Source organism: Brienomyrus brachyistius, chromosome 1, assembly GCF_023856365.1.
Source record: "Brienomyrus brachyistius isolate T26 chromosome 1, BBRACH_0.4, whole genome shotgun sequence".
Lineage (NCBI taxonomy): Eukaryota > Metazoa > Chordata > Actinopteri > Osteoglossiformes > Mormyridae > Brienomyrus > Brienomyrus brachyistius.
In genome coordinates, this window is record NC_064533.1 from 44519473 (window position 1) to 44537773 (window position 18301).

At 44.8% G+C, this 18301-nt stretch overlaps 1 protein-coding gene across 6 annotated transcripts in view; it reads left to right on the plus strand.

The window, feature by feature from the left end:
* LOC125750031 (coiled-coil domain-containing protein 148-like) overlaps window positions 1–18301 on the plus strand; it is a 30057-nt gene that overhangs the window by 1846 nt on the left and 9910 nt on the right. For all 6 annotated transcript variants that reach the window (XM_049027317.1, XM_049027282.1, XM_049027275.1 and 3 more), the window contains 8 exons: window positions 58–179; window positions 6950–7053; window positions 7671–7753; window positions 7838–7983; window positions 11609–11704; window positions 11799–11980; window positions 12403–12541; window positions 17275–17481. In XM_049027317.1, the coding sequence (XP_048883274.1) occupies window positions 75–179; window positions 6950–7053; window positions 7671–7753; window positions 7838–7983; window positions 11609–11704; window positions 11799–11980; window positions 12403–12541; window positions 17275–17481 (1062 nt within the window). In that variant the 5' untranslated portion in view covers window positions 58–74. The remainder of the gene's footprint in view (window positions 1–57; window positions 180–6949; window positions 7054–7670; window positions 7754–7837; window positions 7984–11608; window positions 11705–11798; window positions 11981–12402; window positions 12542–17274; window positions 17482–18301) is intronic.

Genomic DNA, 18301 nt, shown 5'->3' on the forward strand with positions numbered 1-18301 from the left:
ACGGCATGTCTGAACTTTGAATGCAGTTGTGGTTGATGTTTTCTCTTGCTGATGCAGGGAGGCAGTGCTGACGAATGAACGCCGGCATGGGAAGTGGGAAATACAAGCCGGTTTGCTACGAAACCTTGCAGACCTTGGTGGAAGCCAAGAAACGTGACTCTGCTCAGCTTGAGGAAAAGGTAGGACTGACCTTTTTCACAATTCTCTTACAGACCAACATACTAGCTGATGCAACTACATGGGTTCTTATAGTAGTTAAATATTCCGTTTTCACGTGATATTCATTTCAGTTTCATCCTTTTCTCTACTTAATGAATCCAATGTTCTGTGAGTAAAGGTTCCAATGATCTGCTACGAGATTCGCTCCAGGGCAGATGGAGAACGAAACTATGTGACTCAAGATTGGGAAGGGAATGGAGATGTGTGCAGCAAGAGGAACAATGGAGATGAACACGATAGAAAGACATTTCAACGTGGGGAAGTCATCATCCATTCTCTAGCTTATCACTGCTTTTCAGTTACCGGGCCACTAGTACCTATAAAACCACAATAAACGCTATATCACTAAAAGATGCATATCTCTTTACCATAATAATCAAAGTATGTTAGATTGTGTATTAGCTACAATAACTTGCACTGGAAAATGTGCAGGAACATATTCGACCAAAGTATTAACCAAATAATTCAGTGAATTTTTTTTTTGGAAAGCACATTCTTATGACAAGTGCTATAACAAAGCATATTCTCCAGTTATATGTTTTGAAGTATCATGAGCCCTGAGCAAAGGACTAACATCTTAAGTCAGAGGATGAGCCTATATCTTGTACCACTGTGCAATAATTGTCGAAGAATAACTTCAGCATCCAGGCTATAAGGCTTAAATGAAATGAAAATTAAGTCTGTGGTTTCTGTTCAAATGTAGGAATGACACAAACACATTCCTTATAGTAAATGAGTTAATTACAGCTTGATGTTGATTCTGAGCACATGTGACCAAATGTGCACTGGACAGAAGTAACTTTAACAGAAGGTACATCTCAACATCTCTTTGGACCTGCAGCAGTTTTGCCAAAATTGCACAAGCTCTGAGAAACCGGTTAGGAATGTTGAGGGACAGGAATATTTAAAATCTTTTCTGGAAGATGTTTGTGTGTGTGCTGGTTCCTTCCGGGCTCTCTGGTTTCCACCCACAGTGTAAAAACATGTGGTTAGCCAAGCTGGAATGTCTAAGTCGCCCATTGTTTCTGAAGTGTACGTGCCCTGCAATGGACTAGCATCCTGTCCAGGGTGTGTGAGGTATTCCAGGCTCTCTGTGACTCCATAATGGTGAGGTAGGTATGGAGAATGGATAGTTTTACTGGAAAATATTCTCTGTGAAGGTCTTAATTTATTTAGTCTGCTGGCAAGACATTTGTCATCACGGTTACTGAAGAGTCACTTTTTTCTCTCCTTCATGAAATGTTTCAAACTAAGCTTGTTGTACTTGCTGTACTTGATAATGAACTGCCACCCTATAAACATATGCCACTGGCTTGCTTAGAAGTAGAGATGGAGATCGGCTGGCTAATTTGCTGTGCTGGGTTCACCCTGGAGGAATCGTTTGGCTTTTGGACCAGAAATATCCATCCAGGTCATCGTAGGCCTGGAGCCTATCCCAGGAAGCACAGAGCACTGGGCAGTGTACCCTGGATAGCATCCCAGTCCAGCACAAGGCACGGACACACACACAAAATCACATGCTATGGGCAATTAAGTTCAATCACAGAACCTTTTGCCACATGCTTCCCAAAGCACTTAAATACACTGTTGTGAACTTGCAGCCTTTTTTAGGGGACTTTTATAGTAATGCCCTATTCTATCCTCTCTGCCAAACAGCCCAGCTTCCCGGATTGACCAGGACATTGCTGACTCATAGACATCTTTGTCCGTTGTACAGCTGTAGCCTGTACAGCTCTTTCCCACTAAGAAGATGCTGTTGACCTCACAGTACTTCTATAACCAGAGCCTTTCCCTGCTATCTCAGCTTGGAGAGGCCCGTAGTAGCCGGTCGCAGGGTCACGATGCACCTCGATGGTGGGCGTGACCCAACTAGGATATAGATTAGAGATTTTCCTGGCTCGGTCATTGCTTTACATTTACGTTTGCCCAAGTCTTCTGGAGCACCTCTACAGTAAATGTGCAGGTTGTGAAGATCAGAAGTACCTCTGCCCTCGTCACTCTTTCAAATACTGTGCAACATGATTTTTGAAACTCTGAAACAAGGTTTTTTTTTTTTCATTTAAGGCATCACATGGACGTTGTTTTGGATGAATTTAAGCAACAAAAACACAGTTAAGCAACTTTCCCTTGGTCACTGCTAAAACTATCAAAAGTCATAGAGCAGATCGGCTAGCAGGCCTGAATATTGAATTTGACATTTGGTATGAGGCTGACAGATCACGCTGACTGTGATCTGCACTCTCATAAAATGGTGCATGAAAGTGATAATTAACAAAATGAAACGTATCATTTGGTGTAGAGGCCCGGCAGACTACAGTCGACAAACAACCTGTGAAATGGAATTTCAGTAGAACTCCCTATTAATAATGGAAAGGCTTCTCTCCAAAATTTCCCCGTGTCCTGTCAGCACAGAGGACATGCCGTTATTTTCTTTGTTCTGCTACTGAGGAAAAGTCTACTTTGTGGCTGTTCTGTCACCCCCCCCCCCCATGGATACTTATCTTTTCAGCAGGCTAATAATGGTATAAAATCTGTAGATGGATGGGCAGGTGCTATAAATCAGAGGACCTATTTATTGATTAGATGTTTTTTCTTTTTTTACTCTCGTGTCACTGGCGGGAACCTGCTGCAAATTGCTGCCAGGGTCTTTGTGGCTCTCACCACTGTACTTTGAAGCGTGTAATTATTAAGTGAACCAAATGCACCTTGGCGAAAGAATCTTTTTTTTTTTCTTCTTTTGTGACTATTGAAGATATAGACTCTGTCAGAACACTCAAGACCAGTCGATGGGGGAATCGTATTCATTCTAAAATATCTAAAATTTCTTCTTCCTTTTAAATAACTGTTCACATTCCAAAGATGAGAAAGCACCAAAATGTCACCCCTGCATTGTAATTGGCTTCTCATCCAGCGAAATCCTCCATTTATACCCCCAATAAATCTTCATAGGCCATGCCAATGTCAGTGTTTTTGCTCCATATTATCAGTGAAATTGCAATAGCTCGTTTTACTTTTTAAACTACATGAAGGAAAAATACTTTTCTTTTGAAGATGGAGGTGAAGTATTTTCATGTGTGCTTGGAATGAATCAACGGGTCTTGGACGTTGTATTCTAGGCATGACATGAAATATTTCGACACTCATTGTCATGGTGCCTTGTGGATAATCCGAACAAAATGATATAATAATCATCATAAAAAGCAAGTAAAAGTAGAGTAATAATAATAATAATAATAGAAATATGCATTTTTAATATATTACTGTTTAGTTGTGTGTGTGTGTGTGTGTATATATATATATATATATATATATATATATATATATATATATATATATAAAATAGAGAATTTCTCTTTTTTGGAGTGGACGCGTACAATTCAGCTGCATACATTTTATGAACTAATTTAAATCTTTCTTAAAAACAGAGTTATTTTGATGGTGCCATTTACCAGTTGATTCCCTGCAAAGAAAGGCCATAACGTGAGAAATTAATACGGGCTTTATAGTCAGTAAAGAAGTTTGCCATTTAAATCCAGCGCTTGCTCAAGTCACGTGCTGTGTGGGATCGGCACTGGATGAATAGCTCACACATACGTCACAAAAAGCTCTAAGTGCACTGATGGTGTCGCGCTTATTACTGCAAGCATGGTGCCCAAATATTATGAAGAAGATCGATAAGCGATAAAGGATAGAATGGCAATGCTGAATGTCCATGTGTCTATAATGTGATGAACCATGCAGCCGTTTATACATTCAATGTGTTTGCCATGCCTTGTCCTGTCTCTGTAACCCCGAGGGTGGGGGGGATTATGCCTTCAGACTGGCAGTATCCTAATGGGGGTTTTACAGCTGGAGCAGCAGTTTGCCGCATCATTACATTTGCCTGAGGTGTACGCCAGTTAAGTTCTCTGCACAGGCCAGATAAGGCGGGTCATGTTTGCATACATCATTCGGCACCTAACCCCCCCACCGCCCCCCAAAAAAGCTCAGGCTGGCTGGGAGTCTTTTGCGGATTGCGATAAAATTAATTTGTGCATGTGCGAGGGTGAGTGAGCGAGAGAGAGAGAGAGAGAGAGAGAGCAGTGCTGGATCAGGCTGACTTTCGAGGTGTCGAGGGTACATCCTGACATCTTTGCGGGGAGACATCCCGATAAGATTGCAATCAGCATGCGACCCGCAGGGGAGACTCACGGCTGTGAAGCTAAACAGTGATGGCAGTGGCGCCAGTGATATGACGATTAAAGCCGGCAGATAGACGATACCAGTTTACATGTTGACTTCTCATGGCAGGTCCAGCCCAAGACTAAATCAAGCTGAGACCAGCATGGGAAAAGACTGTTATATTTTCATCCATCAGTCTTCCATCCATTACCCAGTACAGGGTCGCGGTGGGCCTGGAGCCTATCCCAGAACCCACTGGGCACTACTAAGTTATATAACCATTTTTTTTGTTATCCCCGAAGAGTCAAAATATAGCTGTAAAAATGAGGAGAAACCCAAATTTACCTGACATGATTACATCAGCACATGAAAGGTTATGGTTATGGTAAGACAAGTTGCCATTTGCATAAAGAAATCAAGTCGTACGTCAGCAGTCACTGACATGTTTTGTACTCTGATGTCACACAATCAAGATGGATAGGTATCGCCAAACTGAATTTGTTTCCCAAATTCTACTGTTTTGTACTTCTTCAAAGGATGACTAACATTGCGATCTCTTGGTAAATTATAGTAATTATATTATAATTATATCATACTAATGCTCAAAGAGAAAAAGATCTGGAGTGTTACTAAAGGGTTGGGGGGTTCAATCCCCCCCCTCGATGTTCTGGAAGGGGGGTTGTGCATTTATTCTGGGTCCTCTGGTTTCTTCCCACAGTTTGATAACATGCAACAGAGAAGTGGCTCTAAACTGCCCAAAGTGTGTGTGTGTGTGTGTGTGTGTAAGTGTGCATGTGTGTGTATGTGTGTGTGTAAGTGTGTTTGCATGTGTGCATCTACGTGTGCATTTGCGTGTGTATGCGTGTATGTGTGCATGTATGTGCGTGCATGTGCATGTATGTGTACTTGTGTATGCGTGTGTGTATCTATGTGTGCATGTGCATGCGTATGCATGAGTGTACATATGTGCGTGTATGTGCGTGTGTGTGTTTGTCTCTGAGTGCCCCCTCCACTGCAGTGCTCTCCCCCCCCCGTTCCCTGAGCTGTATGCAGTACGGCCCCAGCCTCCCATAGCACTGTACTTGATAAGCTGTTGGAGGAAGGATGGATGTTCAGCCTCCGATAAACAAAACAAAAAATACATCCATAATCACTGGCCGGTCCTGTAGGTCTGAGCAAAGGTTGTTTATGTGTTTCCTCGTTCTGACTGTTTGATTTGTTATGGAAATTACAAGAAAATTAATTTTATCCCTTTTCATAATACCATGACGCATCATGACTGGAAATTAATTCTTCAACATAGTCTGAAAATTACAAGTGAGCCACCTTGGTTTTTTGGTGCTGTGAAAATTATGCTTGTGGGTTTTTTTTTTCTTTTGCTGGCGAGATGAGATGGCGAGTGATGGTGTGTTAGAGTGTTAAATGCATCTGCTGTAATGGAGTACGACTACGATACAGGGAGTGACCTAGGATACTGTTAGCGTGACCAGGTGGGCTGGGAGTCGCACTGTCCTAGACCCTGGGCATGTGATAAGTTTTGGTCATGTGGTCAGCAGTGTGTTAACTAAAACATCCACATAATTAAAGGGACTGCTGCCCCTCCCCCACCCCAACTGCTGTTTTCCCAGCAGAGATTTATCTACTGTATGCTATGTTGCCAACATTTTAAATTGAGGGTGTCCTTTCCATTCAAGGCTTCATGACAAGACTCCATTGCACAAAATCCCACAGAGGTACTTCATAGCCTGTATCAAAGGGCCACAGCAATTAACAATGGCTGTAACAAGAGTCAGTAAAATCCATTTTCTCGCCCTTTTTGTTGTGGATTTGCAGCGCACAATGGTCAACATTTAACTTTTAGTTTAGCTGTGCTAAAATGTATTAGGCAAAAATCCAGCAGTATGTCTAGAGTCCATGGTTTGTGTGGCACTTTCCATCCATCCATCCATGCATCCATCTATCCATCCATCCATACACCCACTTAATCTGTTCAGGGCTGCAGGGAACCGGAAGCCCTTCCCAGGCAGCAGAGAGTACAAGGGTAGCATATGCATTGGATGGGATACTAGTGTGTTACAGAGCACAAACACACACACACACACACACAGGCAATTTAAATATCTAAATGCATGTCATTGGACTGCGGGAGGAAACACGCCGCATGAGCAGAACATGCAAACTCCAAACTCACACAACGGGTGGGATTCACAATGCTACACACTGAGTTAACATTTATTTTAGCTCTATGAAATATAGATGTATAATTAAATATGTTTAACTGGAGGTACATACTGAGGTGGGGCCACAGGGGCCCTGACTCCAGCTGATTGGTCGCCGGAGTGCCCTCTCCCCATCACTCACTGATTCAAAACATACCATTGGCTGATGATAAGGTTGGCCCCTCTGTATGAATTACGGTTCTGCTTATGTCCCTTACCTTAAAAAAATCCTAGAATCACCCCTGTGTTCTGTCGCCTGTTCTGTGTTGTTTGTTTGATTTTTGTGCACCTCTCATTTAATATTGGATTTACCGTTGGATGGAGTGCTAATTAAGCAGCGTTCTTCCCAGATCCTGAGAACGCGCCAGGCAGCACAGAGGTCCAAAGAGAACACGCTTCTGAGACAGCACCGACAGGCCTGGAGTCGAGAGCACGGCAGATTAGCCAGGGCCCGGTGAGACAGAGTGGGAACTCAGCCCCCTGCCCAGAATGAAAGCAATCGGCTGGCATTGCTTAGCTCACGGAGTGACTCAAGAAACAGCTGACAAGAGAAGAACTAACTGGAGGATGCCTTGGGGGGCTGGGCGGGGCGGGGGGGGGATGGGGGGGGGAATCACTCACATGACTCCAAAATGCTCAAACAAGAAGATTGTTCTTGAAAGCTTATAAACGCATCAGTACTTGCACCACACTGTAGTCTCAGGTGTTGTGCTGTTTTCCAGCATTCTCGGATGGTTCCTTGTTAATTTGGTACATCCGAAGGGCAAACATTGCTTTTACATAACGCCGGAGACCTTTCCATCAAATAATCCCTACAGGTGCTCAGTGCTCCACTTAAAGAGCAATTACTGGTCAATCTGGAGCTTTAGCAAGTAATTGAATTTTAAAAATAGCTCTTAGACAAAGAAGTAACTGAATTATCTCCTTAGTGTTTCTCTATAGTTACAGTCGTGTCGATTTTTTATCGAATGCACCAGTTGCCATTGGCTGGAAAATTGTCACCAAGGTGTCTTTTAGACACGAATCCTCATTCGTTCTTGAAACTCTTTCCTGTCACTTTTGATACTCCAGTGGGAAAGCCGAGTCAGAGCTTCAAGAATTCTTGGGGCAAGGAGGGGCAGATGTGGAATTCCTGTCCCAGTTTCTGGACTATGGTACGGCTGCTTCCTCAGCATCCGCCTGTTCCTGTTGCCTTGCCCTTGTGGTGCATGCCGTACTGAGGGCCATATCTTGGACAGATGTGCTCCTGGAGAGGGAGCGGGCAGTGTTCGAGACAGCCACAGTGAAGCCCATCTGGCAGCTGAGGGACGACCTACGTTTCCGACTGGCCGAGGAGGGGCGAGGTCCTTCTCAACCTTGTGAACTGGACCTGATCCTGCAGCAGGTGAGAACATGCTTTTGAGAGGTCATCCTTTGTTCCACCATTACAGTAGACATGATGTACTAGGGGTGGCATGGTGGTGCAGTGGTTAGCACTGTTGCCTCACACCGCTGGGACGCAGGTTCGAGTCTCTGCCTGGGTCACGTGTGTGGAGTTTGCATGTTCTCCCCATGTCGTTGTGGGGTTTCCTCCAGGTACTCCGGTTTCCCCCCACAGTCCAAAGACATGCTGAGGCTAATTGGAGTTGCTAAATTGCCTATAGTTGTGCATGTGTGAGTGAATGGTGTGTGAGTGTGACCTGTGATGAACTGGCCCCCCATCCTGGGTTGTTCCCTGCTTCGTGCCCATTGCTTCTGGGATAGGCTCCGGACCCCCCGCGACCCAGTAGGATAAGCGGTTTGGAAAATGGATGGATATATATGTATATATTTGCAAACTGCAGCCTAGTTCTTTTCTGTTTCTCATTAATGAAGGGTTTCTTTCTTGCTTTATGGGACTTCAGTCCTGCTTCTAGGAGCCTGATACACACTGTCCTAGCTGTGAACTTCACACCTGCACTTAATGTTTCCCATTCCTTTTGAAGGTCACTTGATGTCGTCCTATGATTCGTGAGAAACTGTCGGATATGTTAACTGTCATCTCTGCCATTAGAATGTCACTTGCGCCTTTTACCTGGCTGGTTTTTGGTCATTGCCGATGTCTCCTGCTTTGCCTTGTCCTTGTGTACTGCCGTCTGAGAAACTTTGAGCCTGGAAGCAGCCTGCCTCACAGTGTAGCCTTCTGTCGGCAGAACTAGGATTAAACCAGAATTTAACAATGCAGATTTGTTTAAAAATATGTATGGAGTTTTCCTTAATTTTTCCATGGCTGTAACTCAATCCAAGGACTCGAAATCTATTATTGCCAGCAGGAAATCTTACCAGGGTTTTTTTTTATTATTGTATTATAATCTACAGCTATATATGTGGAAAAAGTTTGTAATACTGTACTTTTTGGTATCCAGGTCAAGTCAATTGCTTATTGAAGTTATTAGCAGGATATGAATATTAAAAGAGAAATATGAATACAGCGAGGCAGTTCTGAAATTAAAAGTGAGAGCATTGCATGCTGAGACTCGGGAGGCATACAGTAGCTAATCTGTTTTTCATGGTTCTGCAGTTTGGCAGGCGGTGGTGAAAAGTTTAATTAAGGCCCTTTTGTGGCCGACTCCTCTCTTGACACTTGGCGAATTTTTTTATTCTATTAAGAAGGAGAGAACGACGGAGCTGATGAATGATGGAAGATGCGGCGTGTCGCTCTCAAGCGGGTTAGCCTCGGCTGGCCCCGCCCACTCTGGGTCTTTCCTCGGATCCGTTCGGGAACCTTCGACCTCACTGCGGGACGGAGTAAAAAGCCCCGTGGCTGCTTATGCGCTCACAGCTGAGGAGTAAATCAATATCGGCGCCGCTCGCTTTTTTACACCCGCCGGGGAGGTGGGGAATGGGCCGCGTGTTCGCTCTGTCTTAGTGCGCCGTGAGCAATGGGAAAACCACGGATCCGTAATTGCTCGTTTTAGCTGGGCTCTTTGGTGCTTAAAAATCAGCCCCTTCGATGGTCAAACCGTGCGAAAAAATGGAAGGGTATTAACCAGCTCGGTCCTCTCCTCAGCCTCATTTTTAAAAAATGTCTCCTGTTGTTATTTTCCGAGCGGTAACAGGAGTAACAGATATATATCAAGCGCTTTCAAAGTGCCTTTTAATGATCGGTCATAGTGCTTTAAGAGCTGTAGAAAAAAATAGGTATTACTGCTCTATAAATTATACGACGTACATAAAAAATGATAAATGTTGCGTTTATTGTGATTCAGAAGTTAGCGCTGCATGTAAACCAGGGACGGATTATGGGTTGTGTGGGCCCCTGGGCAAAACGTTCGCGAGGCCCCCTCCCCCCCCCACCACCACAAGCACCACCACCACAACCACCACAATTCAAGGGCCCTTGGCAGTCAAACGCCCTCCCTATAGGGTCAGGGGCCCTTGTAGGCAGAGGATCAAAGAATGTAGGCCCTCTAAAATAGACAAACGAAAATACATTGTTGATAAGCGTTGCAAATTCTTTTGGGCTAGGGGCCCCATGGGCCCCCTGCACCCCAAGGGCCCCTGGGCAGCGGCCCCGCTGGCCCGGTCCGTAATCCATCCCTGATGTAAACGTGTCGTGTTGCTCAGACACCAAGTAAATGAAAACCTTCATCCATCCATCTTCCTTGCCTGGTTAGCTAGTAAAGGGTTGCTGTGAGCTTATTCCAGGAGTGTAGAACACGAGACAGAGGACACCCTGGATAAGACACCAGTCCATTGCAGCACACATACACCATGATACTCTATGGGCGATTCAGAGACAAAGTCCACACACACAATTTAGAGTCAAATCCAGAGCCCTAAAGGTATGAGGCCACAGTGCTACATACTGATCCACCATGTCACTGTCATTGCCATTAATGCTTTATTAAAATATCATCCTTTTCTTGTGATATATATATGAATCAGTTCCTGAACTTCTGGGTCAGTACCCAAAAAGTGTCCATTTTCAGTTGTTTGTGTAATGCGCAGTTTAATAAATGAAACACTTTTCACTCCCCTCACCCTGACCGACAACTTTCACCATGAATTTGAAACATTACCTACTGACTAGGGAATATTCTGGATCCTCAGGCTTAACCAGCTGAGATCCCCAGTGATAAGTGTTTGAGATAAATGGCGTACACAGCACTCAGATTCAAACCCCTGCATGCATGGAAAGTACTGACACCTGGGCTGCCCCAGCATCTCTTTGACATTTAACCTGAGAAATACTACATTTCACAGGAAATATCAGTTCACGGAGTGTCAGCTTCATGTTATTGGCACCTTACATCCCTGAGCTGTGAGATCTTTCCCCGTTAATATTCATATGTATGCTGTATGTGTTTAAGTCTATTTTATTTAGGCATGTCTTACGTTGTTAGCTACTCATATTTTTTTCTTTAATATCTTTATTATCTATGCTAGTAAATATATTTTATATGCTTATCTAGTGTGCTGCTGTTTCTGTTTCTGCAGTGTCTGAAAGACTAAACACACTGAGAATTTCATCGTGTACTGCACATGCGACAATAAATAGCTTGAATCTTAAATATCAGTGGTGGAAAGACAGGCCTAGCGCTAAGACTGAGATCTCTTTTCACATTGTGTTCATATTTACATTACCGCCATGTAGTAAACCTCGCGCAGAATGTGGTGCAGCAGTCTCGGAGCTGTCAGCGTAGGGCGATGTTTCACTGAACATGCTGCTAACTAGTGTGAGCGCAGTGGCGGTAAAGACAGCAAATTTTTGCTACAGTGCTTAAATTTAAAGTGCTTGTCCCCACATGGCTTTATCTGAATGAGTCCTACATCCATGACATAATACGATGAGTCTGTGAGTGTTTGTGTTTATGGATGAGGGGGAATTCAACACTGATGTGTTGTAGATTAGTTATAGTAGGATCCCTTGTGGGATTCAAACTTCGCCAGCTGATGAACCTATGAAAGTGAACTTGACCTGCTGCTGAATGCTGAATAACTGCTCTTCTCCCCCCCCAGATCTGTTTACATTTCCTCTTTGCACTCAGGTGCAGTCTGTCAAGGAGCAGCAGGCAGAGATTGAGAAAAAGCTACGTACTGAATACCTACGATTGGAACGAGAAATGTCTGCTATGCAGATAGAGGTAGGGCTAAACACTCTATGTCAATGACGGCTATGCCCTCCTGCTCCCTCAACATTGTAGACAGTCTGCTAATAGCACAGTGCTACTCCTGCAGGAATGTTTGTCTCCCATCCAAGAGGACCCCGGCGACATGGGGCAGGTCCCGGCAGAGATCCTGCACTCGGAGTGCCCCTACCCTGATTTGAAAGCGTCCCTTATCCGTGAGTTCCAAGGCCTGTCTGAAAAGTACAGGTCCAGACTGGAGTCCATCAAGCTCAACCTGCAAGATCTGGACAGGTAGGGCGTTCGTCACGTGATCCTGTCTTGTTTTACAAAGTTGGATTGATCAGAAGCGTTAATTTGAAAGATAAAAAAAATCAGGGAGCAGAAATGAGCAAGGAATCAGCAAATCATCCTTAGTGCCGTTTGTGCCCAGGGTGGCTGGCTCTGTACCAGCTTATGCCAAACACACGGGCGTGCTTTAATCTAGCAGCGACCTTGATAACCTGGTCTCCGGGTTCTTATCTTAGTTCTGTCTTCCGCCATTGCCCAAAACCTTGGCTTTGATATTTCTCTGCTGACAGGAATGCATCGTTATGTACCCAGTCTTAACTAATATCATGACTAACCCTATTCTGGTTAGTTCTGCAGAGCAGAAGACCTGAACATATGAATATATGAATCTGCATGGTGTTGCCCTCTTATCTTCTCTATTCCAGGTGCTGTGGGTGGACTCCAGAAGATCACCTGGCATTTGAGGTTACCATGAGCCAGTACCCACCTAGCGTGAGCATGCACAGAATCCTCTACATGGATATGCTGCAGAGGCTTCTTCCCCATAAAGCTAGACAGGAGCTGGTCAGTGCCTCCACTGTCTCTTATTAGTCAATACCCCCGCTGCCTCTCATTGGTCAATTTTTCTGCTGTCTCTCATTGGTCAGTACCCCTGCTGCCTCTCATTGGTCAATATCCCTGCAGTGTCTCATTGGTCAGTACCCCCACAGCCTCTCATTGGTCAATATCCCCGCTGTTTCTTAATGGTCAGCTACTCTGCAGTCCCTGTAATTGATCAGTTTGTTGTTTAGCTGTCGGTCAATGTTACTTCAGTAAGCTATGGCTCCTCATATGAAATTCTGAGGTAATGACACATAACATTTAATGTCCTGCCCTTAAAGATTAATGTACTGCAATATTATTGTAAAACATAAGTGTAAGAACAGCTGAGAGAGGTTGATTTTGGTCATAAAAATCAGGTAATCCGTGGGGGTTCCGTTACAATATGGCTCATGTGTGGTTGCCAAATGTTAGAATGGGAATTTCGTTTTAGGCTAAGAGGACAGTAGCATTGTTCGGCATATTTGACTTTCAAAGTGTTGGAAATGCTTGTGGCCGTTTTCCCTGCTGCAGTGACCCCCCCCCCCCCCCCACGCAGTCAGCCCACTATCGGACACGCTGACGTGTGACAGCCGTGACACGCTGGGGGGAGCATACCACGCTTTTGTCCCGGCGGCCCCAGTGAATGACACGCTCGGCAGGCCATAGGATGTGCTCTGTCAGCCTCTGTAACCCCCCCCACAACCCACCATGGGTCCCCTGTCACCATGACGACCGCCGAGGTATGACTCTCTGACAGTGCTCGTTCCAGCTGGGGGGGGTGGGGGTTGTTTTCATAAAACCCTCCCCTCCTCTCACACCCATTCTATTTTAAGTGAAATTCCAAATCGCAAAATGGCTAAGCCCTGAAGGTGGTGTCACACACCTTGAGCGTGTCATTTTCTGGCCATGAACAGGGACACTAGCATTCAGTTAGTGCTCAGGTGCTTAGGTGATGCCAGCTTAGGTCCATTTTGCTTCAGTTCAACCCCTACTTCCTCACCTATTTAAGGTTTTGTTCACAAAGTGGAATGCAGGGCATAGAAATAGATTGCATTCATTCATATTTCTAAGGAGCAAAGTACTCGCAAAGTACTGATTTTATGTCAGCAGGGAGGCAAACAAGCGGAGTGGGGGCAGTCAGAGTCGTGGTCAGGAAGGCGAGCAGGGTGCGAGCCGGAGAGGAGGGAGCACAGCAGCCGCAGTGGAAGTCCGGATCTGGAGTCGTGGTCGGGAATGTGGGGTCCAAAGGTCCGATAACCAGGGAGGTCAGTCCATTGATGCAGAGGGGGCACACGAGGAGATCACTAGAAGGACGAGGGAGGAGAGGGACGACTGGAAGGGGCTTGGACCAGAGGAGCGGGACGATCAGGCAGGGTGGAGCGGAGCAGGGAGAAAGACGGAGGTTAGCATGTTCAGTAGGTCTCATGGAGTATTGGACAATGCCTTACGCTGAGCTTGGGTTTGGGCCGGGCCTAGGTCTACTGGGGTTGATTAGCACATCCATAAACCCAAGGGCAGGACGGCGTGACAGTACTTATATATTTATATTTACAATGTTCTACATATCGCTCAAATGGTCATCATGGAATTGCAAGAAAGTTACACCATTTCAGAATCCAAATAATTATGCGTCAATTTTTATTAGTTAATTATACAAGTGTGTCATAACATTTCATATCCCCTCCATTTTAATGTTTGCCAGCCTAATTTAGAGTCACTGTCATTATATGTTGTTAAATTTATTTTATTTCTTTGCAGCAATATTCATTTAACAGTGATTTTTTTTTTTATGTGTGTGTCCATGTTTTTAGATAAATAACTGCCCGCGTCTTTTCTATTTTGCATGCATGGCTTTGGATCTGCTGTGTTCAAGCTTTAGTCCATCATTAACATGTGAACCCCAGTGACCACAATCACGTCGATGGTCAGCGATTCGTCATTCGCCGTCCTCTGTTCTGAATGCACGCAGCGTTCATCTCCCATCTCGAAATTCCCTGTGCAAAATGGCTGCTCTGGGGACGTTCTGTCTTACGTAACTGACCCCGAGCCATCTGCCGTCAATGGTCTCGCTAAACCGTCGTAACGTTTCCACTTCACTTAATCACTCTCGACTGAGGCTGCGATAACTTTGCTCCGCTATTGACTTTTAGCCTGCATGTCTTTCCTTGTTTTTCCAGATCCGTATCATTCTGTTGGTCGGCAGAGGACCACAGAAATGAACATTGATTTAATGGCACAATACACAGCTTTGTGCTTCTCTCCAGGCCGGTTACCTGAATGTTTTGAGCTGCTTTGAAATTTCCTGTCGTTTCTTCTCCATAATAAATACACATGAAGAAAGCCACTTTTTTAAACAAAGCTCTGCTCGTGGGAGTTTTACTTACACAAAAATGTTCTGAGGGCAGAAGGAAAAATGTTTGGTTCAGAGAGATAATCAGATTATAGAGGAGGTGGGTCCAAGCAACTAGAGGGGACTGGACCAAGACATCTGATTGGCTGATACCACCTACTCTGGCTGCTTGGACCTGCCACTGCCGCAATCTTATTGGTCACCTCTCGAAACTATTCTTTCTTTCTTCTGCCATCAGAACATTTTCGTCTAAGTAAAATTCCCATGAACGAAAGCTTCTGTCACATAGCCACTCTGACATTTTCTGGCCTTTAATCATTAAAAGCTTTGACGTCTAAAACTGTTCACTTGGAGACCTCAAAAAAATCCCAGGTTCCTTCTAAAAATTGCCTCCCTTGTGAAGTAGTGGGAGTGGCTTATTTTTTCTTGTTTTTCACAGCAAAATAGAACATAAGCAATGTGAAGGTGCACAGACATGTTAAGATTTTTCAAAGACTGTTGCCAGTATTTTTGAGTAAAAGGTGTGTCTTTTTGGCCTTTGCAGCATTATCATTACAGATTTTCAGCATTACAGCAGATTCATTAACGCATATATAAGCAGATTCATTAACGTTCAACCCCAACCTGTATCACCAAACACTTTATATAATAAAAATGGTATGACTGATGTGGGCAAATGGTGTGTTACATAGTATATTTGCTGCACAAACTATCAACGCTGGTTATGTAATGTTTACCTGGTGATGGAGGCTTGGGAGTTAGTGCTGCAGAGTGGGCATTAATACTGCCATCTGGTGGTGAATGGTGTGACAGCACAGTCACAGTACCATAGTTAACATTGCCATGTATATTTACATATATTTTCTATGCATCAGACTGCACAGTGTCTAGCCCATGAGTCTCTCAGGACACTTACCTGGTCTGCATGGCTTTGCTTAAATGCCATGTTTTCTGTAGTCATGACTGAGTGATATTTTTTACATGCACAGCTAATATCGCTGTCCAAGGCTCACTGCTGATTTTGTCCTCACGTCAATATAATTTTTGATGCACAGCCAGACACTGTTGCTTCACTAATCATAACCAGACACTGTCGCTTCACCGATCACAGCCAGACCCTGTCACTCTGCCAATGACAGCCAGACACCGTCACTCCACCAATCACAGCCAGACCTTGTCACTCTGCCAATCACAGCCAGATACTGTCTCTATACCAATAACAGCCAGACACTGTCACTCCACAACCCACAGCCAGACACTATTACCTCACCAATCACAGCCAGACATTCTCGCCCCATGACATTCAGCCACACTTGATGGTTACCCACCCTTGTGATGCTCTCTGAGGGTCTCTGGCCACTGGCAGCCTCTGTCATCACACACTGCACATCCACCTCCATCGGCTTTGGCCTGTCACCGAGTCCACGTGTCTCCCAAACATAAATCCACCATTGCATCATGGCCAGACAACGCTGGGTCGTCTAACCGCAGAGTGCGTCTGTGAATTTACAGCATATTTTCATAACAAACAACAGCAGTCATACATTTATTCTTCCTCCTGGGAGGTGCAGGACCGCCATGAGTCTGGAGCCTATCCCAGGAAGCAGAGGACCCCTAGGATGGGATGCCAGTTTGTGCTCTCACTTTACTCAGTATTATTATCTTTTGTCTTACTGAGAATTTGGACAATATCATCGATGGTGTCCACTGCCTCATGCCCTCTGCTTTCTATGATGGGCTTAAACTAAAAATCCATTAAACTGTGATCTATTAGCCTTCAGCCTGTTAGGCTGCTGCATTTCGGTCCAGCTCTGCTCTGTTTGGTCTGCCAGGTTTGTGGCATGGCAACGGAAACACCAGCCCGCAGCATCAGTTTTACAGGGTGGAGAACCATATGTGAGAGGGATGGGACGTGGAATGACATGTTTATTAGGGACATGCTTTAAAGAGGTTTACAGAGTGAGATACAAGTAGCAATAAGAACATAAGAAATTTACAAAGGAGAGGAGGCCGTTCGGCCCATCAAGCTCGTTTGGGGAGAACTTAACTAATAGCTCAGAGCTGTTAAAATCTTATCTAGCTCTGATTTAAAGGAACCCAGGGTTTTAGCTTGCGTTACACTAACAGGACGCGATGTTTTGTTGAGGGGACAAAAACAAATAATTGAATTTGAGCACGAGTGATTGGACAGGTGCAGAAAACAGAAGAACGTATCACAATGTACAGTGACAGATGGCTGAGCCATAAATAGGCTGAATTATCATGGACCATCACCGGACTCCTGACATGCCCAGAACCACCAACCTGAGAGACGTTATGTATCAATTTGTTACGTTGCCATTCGGCCTCTCCTTCTGTGCTGCAGCAAGAACATGAGCGTTGCTGGGACCAGTACCACTACACCCTGGAACAGAGGCAGACGCTGATCCACAGCTGGCGGCGAGATCGGGCTGCTCTGCTGGACGAGGCTCTTTCGACCCTGCAGGAGGCCCGGCTGGCCCATTTGCGGGAGCTTGCTGAGCGGGGCGACCGGGAGCAGCAGCAGGCGACCTGTGCCCATCTCAGACAGAAGGTAGCTCCCTGGGAGCAACATCTTCCCAGACATCGTCTATATTCCTCTTCTAGTCAATTCCAGATTATATTTGAATGTTCATCACATTTCCTGTATGCCGAGGGTGAAAGTGGCCGAATGCTCTGAGTGTCTCACAGCACTGTGAAAAAGAGGTGCATATTCAGAACTGACGTCCCGTGTGTCTGTCAACAACGAGATATTGACTGTAGAACAATCCACCCCGGAGCTCACCTTAGACTCAGAACTTGTTTTACCTGTTTACTTGGCTCACTTTTCTCTAAATAGTCTATGATCTATTTTTTTGACAATAATGAGAAATAAACAGAGCCACCACATTTTTTGGGTTTGGTTTCATCAGTGCAGTAGAACTGGCTGAAGATGCTATGTGTCAGACATACTTATTGTTTTAGCCCATTGTGTTACCCTATTATTTATTGTAATTACCACTTATCCTGCCCCGATTACCTTTATGTGTTGCACCTGTTTTACCCTTCATATGTAAGGGCCGAGGCCCTGACTGGGGACTCTAGAATTTGTCATGTTTGTTGGTGTAGATGCCGCCGTGTTTCTGATTGGTTGTGTTGTTGTTATTGCTGGCGATGTCCGTGTCCTTCTCGTTCCCTTAACTGTCTTAGCCTACCTCGTGTATCCCTCAGCAAACCTCTTGTACTCATATTTGCATCCTGCCCTACTTTCACCTGTTTTTGGTCAGTAAATATTCATGTAGGATCATAATGATCTGGAGCCATTCCCAAGATGGCAGGGAACCCCTCCCTTAACAGGTCACCAGCCAATTAAACACACAACAATAGAGAATGAT